This window comes from Marmota marmota, unplaced genomic scaffold, assembly GCF_001458135.2.
Source record: "Marmota marmota marmota unplaced genomic scaffold, marMar, whole genome shotgun sequence".
Taxonomy (NCBI): Eukaryota; Metazoa; Chordata; class Mammalia; order Rodentia; family Sciuridae; genus Marmota; species Marmota marmota.
The window spans coordinates 7,747,972-7,757,757 of NW_025999962.1; the positions used below are offsets into that span (position 1 = coordinate 7,747,972).

At 63.3% G+C, this 9,786-nt stretch overlaps 1 protein-coding gene across 1 annotated transcript in view; it reads right to left on the reverse strand.

Annotated features, from left to right (window-relative positions):
* The window catches only part of Cacna1i (calcium voltage-gated channel subunit alpha1 I), a gene marked incomplete at both ends in the record, with an annotated part of 82,331 nt that overhangs the window by 42,439 nt on the left and 30,106 nt on the right, over positions 1-9,786 (reverse strand). Inside the window, 1 exon segment of the mRNA XM_048802981.1 lies at positions 8,713-8,879. Within this exon segment, the coding sequence (XP_048658938.1) occupies positions 8,713-8,879 (167 nt within the window).

A 9,786-nucleotide genomic window follows, 5' to 3' on the forward strand; every position in this document is an offset into this window, starting at 1 on the left:
GCGTCGGAGGGAGGCGAGGTCCCGGGAGGACAGGAGCCGGGGACGGGGACGGGGACACACTGCCCAGGCGCCCAGGGCACCCGGCCTGCACGTGTGTCCCTCTACCCAGAAAGCCAGGAGAACAGCTCCGGGCCCTGCCGCACTCACACAAGATGTGGACACACTGTGCGCACCCCCCCCCCCCGGGCTGGCCCAAGCGGGATCTCCAGTCTCCATGACCCCGAGAGGTCAAGGATCTCGCCTCCACTTCACGCGGGGAAGCCACGGCGAAGGTCAGAGACCTGGAGTCACTTGCCTGGGCCACTCAGCGAACGGCAGGGTCTGATGGACACCAGGTCCCGCCCTCCTTCCAGAACCCACTATCTCACCCACACTCGGTCCTCTTCCTGGGACACCCCAGCAGACTCCCATTCAACCACCACAGCCCCCAAAATGCCCTTTCTGGCCGCTTCCCCGGCCCTTCCTCACCCCGTCCCAGGTAGAGCTCATCCCTCTCTTCTGCTCTAGGCAACCTCAGCACCTGTCACCTCGCCCCGGCTGCCATGCACATCTGTGCAGGTTGCACGCTGCACAAGCTGGGCCTCTCCATGGGCACCCACACCCTCGCGGCCTGGCACAGCTTCCTTTTCACCATCCTGTCTCATCTACTGAGCTGTGAGCTCCTAAGGGACAGAGCCTGTGTCTGAGCCACCTCAGTGTTCCTAGAGCCAGCAGGTCCTGGCCCAGGAGATGGTCTCAGCTAACTTTGTTGAATGCTGTTGAATCGCAGAGGCCGAGCAGCACCACGGGAAGAGTGTGGAGGGCTGGGAGACCGCGGTGGGGACAGCGGCCCTGCCGGGGTCTGTGTATTCCAGGGCTGGTGCCGAGGTGGTTATTAACGAGGATAATTATTTGGGATTTGCATCACAAACTGTGCGTGGAGCGATTTCTAATCAATAATTAATGCCCACCCCCACCTTGCCTCCCCACAAAACTAGGTCAGCCTCCTCTCAGGAAAGGCAGGGGCTCCCGGCAGCGGCTTCATCGACCGAGGGCACCAGGGGGTCCCCAGGCCCCACCCCCCTATGGCCCCCAAACCAGAGCAAGAAAACAGGCCCCCGCGGGACCCCGCAGATGGCCGGCTGCCCTGGAGAAGCCAATGGCCGGCCCTCTGGGGCCTCACTGGCTCACTCATGCCCACGGTCACTCACCAAGCACCTAGTTAGTGCCAGCTGAGAGCCAGGCACAGGGCTGGGCCCAGGAGCCCACAGCTGAACACAAAGCCCATCTTGACCCGCCTCAGCGATCCAGCCTGGCAGCAGGGCACCGGGGACCCGAGTAATGGGCAAGGCCCAGACCCAAGGACGCATGCGTGCAGAGGCTGGACACTGGAGGAGCCTGCCACGTCGAGGGACAGGGGTGGCCAAGGCCCGGCCGTGTGGCCCTGAGACCAAGCAGGAGACGGCTGGGGCCGCGGCAGAGGGCTCTGAGGAGGCGGGACCCGCGGGTGACGGGCAGGAGGCCATGTCGGTCATGGTTGTCCTCAGAGGCCCAGCCCTTGGTCGGCTCTGGGCGAGGCAAGGGCAATGCTGGAGGCCTGGCAGAGGCCGGCACAGCGGAGGAGAGGCTGGACCAGCGACAGGGGGAGCCGCAGCTCAGCGCAGCCCCCCTTGGCTGCCCCCTGGGTTGGCCTTTGCTGCTCAATTAATCTCAGCTCCCTGTCGCCCAGGATGCGGACTTCTGAAAGGCTCCCAAACACGCGCCCAGGGAGTCCCGGGGCCACAGGGCAGAGGCACAGTTAGCTAATCGGGGCCCCGGCAGGAGCTGGGAGAGGGGGCCGGGGAGAGGGGGCCGGGGAAGAGCCCGAGGGACCCAGGGTCTCGTTCTCTGTGTCCTGGGTCAAGCGATTAGGCAGGACGGGCCAGCCGGCTCCACTCTGCCCTCCGCTCCCCTGACCCTGGGCACACGAGGCAGCGCAGGCAGGAGAGAGGGGAGAGAGGAACAGAGAAGAGAGAGAGAGATAGTGGACCCAGAGGGATGGGAAAATGGGCACAAAGAACAGAGGAGGACAGCACAGGGAGAGGCAGGACAGGACCAGAGCCCACAGACGGGGAGAACACGGATCCACAGGGACAGGCAAGCCAGCTGGATGTCACCCCCTCAGGCCGTCCTTCCTAACTCCCTCCACCTTCCCAGGCAAACCCTCCTCCTCCAGGCAGTCTTCCAGGTGCCCGCCCCGGGCTGGTCAGGAAGGCCTCCAGTCCCCTCTAGTCCTGTCTCCCTCTCAGCAGGGGCTTAGCAGGGATCAGGCGATCTGGAAGGGCCAGGCTGCAGGCCACCAGGAGAGCCACCAGGAGAGCGTGGGGAGGGCCTGCTCCCAGCCAAGAAGGCGGGGGGGGGGGCCTGGGCACTGATGCAGCCCTGTCCTGCTGGGCACCCAGGCACAGACCTAGAACACGAGTTCTGAGTCCCAGTCCAGACCTGGTGGCCCCAAGACAAGAACTCGCCCTCTCTGGGCCCAAATGGCCTCATCGACAGATGGGGACAGTGGCATGTGCAATCCAGCCGGCCTCTCAGGAGCACTGCCCAGCGGGGGGCACCTCTGATGGAAGAGGCCCTCAAGCCAGCAGGTCACCCCGGGGAAAGTTCAAAGCCTTATCCCACCAGCCCCGCCCTGCTCACGGCCCATCCCACAGCCTCACAGCCACTGTGGTTCCGGCTGGACACAGCCCCCGCCCTCCCCTGGGCCACCGGCCACTCTACCCACAAGATCTTGCTGTACTCTGCCCACAGCAGGGGTCCTGTGGCTGGCATGCCGCTGCCCACGCAGGGGCTAGTCCAGGCTGGGGTGGCCCTCTGGGAAGCCCAGCCCCGGGGTCACCTCCAGGCCCAGCACTGCAGAGTCGGGGGCACTTGGCATCGCTTCATTAGACCTCAGGGCCTGGGGGGAATCGGCCCAAGTCTGGGGTGGGGCCAGTGGACTGTCCTCTGCAGCGAAGGAGCTGGGGCAGATGACAGTGGCAAATGCATGAGATGCGCCCCTCCCCACCCGGGGAAGGACCCCAGACCAGACCTCTGCTCCGGGGGCCCCCGCAAGTAGGGCAGCCCCTCAGGGGAATGGGTGGAAGTGGCAGGTGACAGGTGCCTTCCTGACAGCATCTCCCCTCCAGGTCCGGGGTGCTCTCCACAGACAGGAGCCGTCAGCCCAGATTAGCACGGCCACTCTGCCAGGCCAGCTCAAGTAGAACTCACTGGGCATGTGCCAGCCAGGGGCACAGCCTGTGGCCGGGGAGGGGACACAGAGGAGGGGACGCCTGTGCCGTGGCCTCCAGGCCTGGTCTGGCCGGGTCAGTGGAGGGCGCTGAGCAGGCAGGAGAGGCCGTCTGCCGCCCCTGCCACTGCCAACACCAACTAATCAGGGGCACAGCGGGCGCCGGGGAGGCCGGGCCAGGCAGCAGACGGCCAGGCTGCCGAGGTCACAGCTGCTGGCCCTGGCCCAGCTGGAGAGAGCCCGTGGGCTGGTGGGGGGCCTCTGAACCCACCCAGCCAGGGAACCCCCATCTGTCCACCCAGGAGGCCTCAGGTCCCCAGAGCTGGAGGGGCTGGCACCTGGGGGTCGGGCCCACCCTTCTCACTGAAGGTCCCCGTCCCACTGAAGGTCCCTGTCCGCTGCGGCCCAGCAATCCCTATTCATCCTGCCAACGTCCTGCCCACCCCTCTGTGATCCTCTCTGGGTATGCGTTGGTGCCCTCCCCCCACCCATGGCAGCTCGTCCCAGCCCTGTGGCCCCCAGGTCAGGTGCCACCTGCAGGGAGGGGCTGTGGCTGAGGTTCTTTTTGACCCCACAAGTGGCCCCAGTGGATCAACGGGAGGTCCTGGCGTCCCTGGCCCGGGCTGGCTGCCTCTGCCCCGCCCACACCTAAGCACTTCCAGTCCTGGCTGCATCTCACTCTCGCCAGGTATCTGGCCAGATGCTCCCCGCCACACGCCCTGCCCCGTCCACTCCAGGAAATCCCCTCCCCCTTCTCCCCAGCCTCCCTCTCTTCTTTCCCCACGGAGGCTGCGGGCCTTTGGGGATCCTGGGGTGCTGGGGCAGACGGCCCTAAAGCCCAAGGTGTGGCAGGGCTTAGTGCCCAGAGCCTTCAAGTAAAGGCGCGTCTCCATAATGAGATGTGCCACTCCTCTTCCTCCCAGATCCTGCCAAGATCAAGCTCCCTCAGAAGGAATCCTGGGCCCTCCTTGTCCCTCCCTAGGATGGCTGGCCTGACGTGACCCCTCTAGGCATGTGCCTGGGCATGAGGACAGGGGCCTCCTGCCCTAACCACTGCACTCTCCTGCCTCCTGCATGGCCCTGACTCAGCCCCAAGGGCCCTGCAGCGTGGGAACCCTGCACCTGGCAGGGAGAGGCCGCAGAGGTCTGCAGCAGAGCAAGCTACAGGCAGATGGGAGGTCCTGGCGTCCCCTCCAGGTGTCCCTACACAGGGACAGGGGCCCTTAACTCTGTGTCTCCTGTGGCGCTTGTCAGTCAAGAGGGCACTGAGTGCCTATGACAGAAAGAAGGTCAGGAGCCCTGGGATCTTGTAAGGGCAGGCTCAGATCCCAGCTCTGCCCTGCCCTCTGCCTCGGGGTCTCCATCCATAAACTGGGCATCACCATGTTTTGAAGCAAAAGTGATTCAGCCCCTGTTAGACACTGTGACAGGTTTGTCCCAAGCACTTATGATCGTTATCCAATTCCCAGATGTGAACAACCTCCTCCTGCCTCCCCTGACATGTGTCCCCCGCCCAGCCACACTGCTCCCAGGAGACACCTCTACCCCACCTGTGCACATGTCACCTGCCAGGGACACTCCCTGGGACCTTCTGTGCACTTGGTCAGCTTCTTCTAAAACCAGCCCTGGGAAGACATCCCTGATGCCCCCCACCCCCCCCACACACCCAACGCTCCCCAGCGCCTTCCTCCACATGGCCGCCCAGGGCCCTGCACCAGCCAACCGCGCGGAACACACCTGCAGCTCCCAGGCGTGAACTGCCCCGCCACACACAGCATGGCCAGCGCCCTGCCTGGCCCCAGGCCTGGGAGTGCCTTCCACACCCTTGGCGGGGTCTGCCGCCAGAAGAGACCACATTTAGAGATAATACAGCCCCCTCATGCCGAGGCCAGAGAAAGGTCACACAGTGAGGAAGCAGAAGCCAGTCTCCTGCCTCAAAGTTCATCCCTCCTCCCTCTCCAGCCTTCTCCTCTACGTCTCCTTCCCTTTATCCTTCAGGGCTGGCCCAGGACAGAAGCTGCAGAGGCAGATGAGGGGGACTGGCGGTAAAGAGCACCCTGACTTCCAGCTCCCCGCTCATCCTATACAGGCTGGAAACATGCAGGTAACCCGGTGCCTTCTGCCCCGTGCAAGGAGGAAAACTGAGGCCCAGGTGGCACCCCAGGCTTATGGCAGAGCACAGGCCAGAACTCGCATCCCCTGACCCCCACCAAGGATCTCAGTGGATCACGTTGGGGCTCTGGAGCCTCTGCTTCGATTTTACAGAGCAGGCAGCCACCCCACTCCCCAGGGCTTTGCAATTAACAACCTGTCACTCAATTTGCCTGCTACCAGCTCTCTAGCCTGCCATCTAGTGGCAAAACCGAGGACTACAGGCTACTGTAGAAAAGAATGTGTCCCAGGGCCAATGCCACCCTAGAGACAGATGGCAGGACTTGAGATGTTCCTAGGAATTTCACATTTAGGAGAAAGGAAGGGGGGTGGGGGTGGAGGAAACCCACAAAATCCCTCCAAGAAGCACGTGTAAGAGTCCATGCCCCCTCCCCAGGTCACTCACTCCCTGGTGACTGTGGGCAAGGGATAGGCACCTGGGGACAGGGGTCTCTCCGGGAGAATGAGAGCTGCACCAGAGGCCTCCAGAGACCCCATGTGCTCTATGAGCTGTGGGCTCCGCTGTTAAATGATGAATATGGATTCTCCTGAAAGTCCCTTGGCACTGGCCCCTGGCTGCTTCTCAAACCTGCTCCCGCTTTGGACACGGAGGGTCGCACTTCCCCCCTCCCAGTGCTGGGCGCTCAGCTGAGGCGGAATGAAGGAGACCCTGGGGACAGGCTCGGTCCCTCTCGGGCTTTCTTGGCGCAGAGCCTCTGTAATTGGCGCCCTCTGGGAGCACAGGGACACTGGGCTCAGGACCTGTCCCTGCCCTTCTCCAGGAAATGGCAGGCTAACGCTGGGACACGGAGTGACATCCACAGTCCAGGAGCCACTTAATGAGCTATGCACATGTCGAGAGGGGGCAGGGGGCCCAGGAAGGACGGGCACAGGTGCCTACCCATGTTCCTATCACACCCGGGGACACGTGCACACGCGCCTTCATGGCCACCCCCACGTACATACTCACACGCACCCTCACAGGCACCCGGGTGCACGTGTCCTCCCATGGACACACGCAGGTCCTCACACCCACACACAAACAGAAACACCAGCAAGCGTGAGAGCTGCCTCGGCGGGTCGGTACCACCCCCCAGGCCCTCCACTATGAAACGGCCCCACTTGGCCACGCCTGCCCGCCCCGGAGACCTGCGGGAGGTGTAGATTCAAGATCTTGCAAAAGCCACTGAAGTATGAGCCCTGCTATGAGCAGGCACCTCCGCCAGGTGACCACAACTGTGGCCTCCCTGGCCAGGGGCAGGACAGTGGCAGGACGTGGCCGCCTCTGCCTCCCTCAGAAGTGGGGAGCTCTGGGGTGGAGCCCAGGAGAGATGTGGCCCCTGCTGGGGTGCCCCCCCAGTGGCCCAGGCCAGACGCTCCTGGACCTGAACTGAGCGCAGGCGCACCTCCCCCTCCTCAACCCCCGCCAGTCCCAGCCGCCCCTCCTGGTGCTGAGCAGCCCGTGTCCAGCTGACCCACACCTCCTGCCAGGGGCATCTCCGAAACTCCCTCCCTGACCGCTTCTGTGGCTCCATCACCCTTGGGCACCAAGGCTGCCACACCGTCCTGTCCTCTCCAGCCTCAAGCCCCTCTCCCTGGCCCACACCCAGCCTCCTGCAGGGCAGGCGCCCCCACCCACCTCCCACGTCCCCCAGCTCCCTGGCCACCTGGCTGATCCCTAGCTGCTCCCTACCAGCTTCCAGCAGGGACAGATGCTCCACGTTTGCGGAGTACATGCATCTTACATGTGTTTTGGGGGTTCCCTTGAGCCACCAGGCACAGGTCTGGGTGCCAGGATGATGAAGTCGGCCCTTTAGCCCGTTTCCCATCACAGGCAGGTGGGGAACACAGGACAAGAGCACGTGCTGTTGAGGAACAGCACTGCTTAGAAACTGGCACCAGCCACCGATCTGCTGTGTGACCCCAGTGGATCATAGCCGTCTCTGGGCCTGTTCCTTGTTTGGTAAGTGGGATAAAGATGGTTTTGAACTGGGGGCTCTTTAAAGAGCTTTCTAGTGTTGATCAGGGGTGAGAGGATGGAGTGAAGCTGGCCACCACAGCTCCCGGTCCCCAGCAGCTGTCCGATGTCCCTCCACTGCCCCCCCAGAACAACAGGAGGTGGCTGAACTACTCCTCTCCCCAGGCCACCTCCAGGCCCAGCCAGCTCCAGTCCCCTCCTGGTCACCTTGCTCTACAAGCTTCCTGGAGCCTGCCTGGGCTGACCGCCACCTCTACAGGCCTCGAGCCAGACCAGGGCCTCAGGGAACAGATGGACCAAAGATGTGGGTAGGTGGGGCAGGACGGGCCCCAAGGCCCAGACACCTGAGGTGGGGGACAACACTGACCGGAGGAGGATAAGGGAGAGTTGGGGAAACGGAGGGTCAGGCAGGGAAGAGAAGCAAAGATCCAGACGGAGCCGGGAAAAGAGCCAGGCTCAGGGTGGACAGAGCTCGTCGAGATCCCCATTCGACACTGAATTGCTGTGTGACCTTGTGGAAGCCACTAATGCTCTCTGAGCCTCAACACAAGTTGCTGAAAAAATCAGCCTCTTGCCTAAACCACAGGACGTGGGTAGGGCTTCCAAAAGTCCCCGTCCTTTCCCAGCAGGACTGAAAGCACCATGAGCCCCTTCTCCAGATTTCCAGCCCACACCTCACATAGGGCAGCTGCAGAGTCAGGGACCTAACTGGCTCTGGGGCAGCCTCACTGGCAACGCTGCCAGGGGCGGGGGTCCACAGTCCCGCCCTTTTTCATCTCTAAAGGGAGGACAGTCCACCTCCCTCACAGGGTGGATGGTAAGACTCAGAAAAAATCAGGCACAGGGCAGAGTGGCGCGAACCTGTGAACCCAGCAACTCAGGAGGCTGAGGCAGGAGGATGGCAAGTTCAAGGCCAGCCTCAGGAACCTAGCAAGACCCTGACTCAAAATAAAAAATAAAAAGGACTGGGGTGTAGCTCAGCGATTAAGCACCCGTGGGTTCAATCCCTAGTATCACAAAAGGAAAAAGAGACCAAGATCACGGAGGTGCCATTGGACAGGTCGGGGGGTTGGGATCCCGCCCCAGGGAAAGGCGGCAGAGCTCCCCTCAACTCACAGCTTCTTTCCACACAGCCTGAGAAGACCACCCACAAGGGACCTCTTGTCCCTGAGCAGTCAGCCTCCCCAGGACGGTGCAATCCAAGTTATTTTGGGACATCAGAGGTATCAGAGCCACCCTCCGGCGTCCCTGGGCCCAAACACTGTCCCAGGAGGCAGGGCCCATCTGTCTGGGCACTGCAGGCTCAGGCCTGGCCCCGGAAGGAGCTGGTCACCCTTCTCTGAGTGAATGAATGAGCTGGCTGGGTGGCCAGGGCTGGGTGGCCAGGGCAGGGCCGACTCACTTGGCACGCGGTTGATGGCTTTGAGGGGCCTGAGGACACGCACGGTGCGGATGGCCGACAGGTTGATGTTCTGAAGGTCCAGCGAGTACTCGACCATCCTGGAGAGAGAGGGGAGAGGATGAGGGAGGGAGGACACAGGAGAGATGGGGCCAGGGCCTGGCCCCAGGGGTCCCCGCCCCCCGGCCCCCCCACCCACACCTAGAAGGGGTGAGAAGAGGGGTCAGAGTCCCAGCCGTGCCTCAGCCTGGCTGTGCCTCTGGGCCTCGGTCTCCTCTGCACACAGGGCTGGTGCCAGCTTCTCCTGGACCGCAGTGAGAGTAGAGGCCGGGGAGGAGACAGACCTCAGCCACCGCAGGCGAGCGCAGCGCCAGGTGTCCCTGGCCTGGAGGCCTGTGCACTACTCCTGACCTGTGTCAGCCCCTGCCGCTAGAACTGCCTCCGAGTGGACCTCCCCACCCTGCAGGCGGCTCCTTGAGACCCACCTCAGAGGAGGACCGAGGAGCAGAGGGATGGCCAGTCTGGCCAGGTGGAGACTGGGCATCACAGCCACACAAGAAACGGGGGTGAGGTCAGGAAAGTGGACCCCTTCTCCTTGGGAGTCCCCGTCCAGCAGCCAAAGCCCCATGCCCCCCAGGAGAGGGGCCAAGAGGTGATGCCATGGGCCCTGGGTCACCAGGCGAATGGGTGCGTCTGGAGCAGGGAGGCCCACCTGGTCTGGGTCTCCCTCCCTCCCTGCCTCATGGCCCCGGGCAGCCCAGGCTGCATCTCCAGGACACCGCAGGTCTGCTGCCCTTGGTGGGTCCCCAGGGGACCTGCCCAGCCTCGGGCTCACTGAGCTTCCAACCTGGGGGCCTCCCCCCCTCTGTCCAGGAAACCTTGCTCTTGCTGGAAGGTCCCTGCAGACACCCAGATCTGCAGATGCTACCCCAAGTCCACGAGGAACCAGGCACTCTGGGTGCACCCAGTCAGGCAGGGGGCACTCAAAGGTGAAGAAGCCCCAGTCCC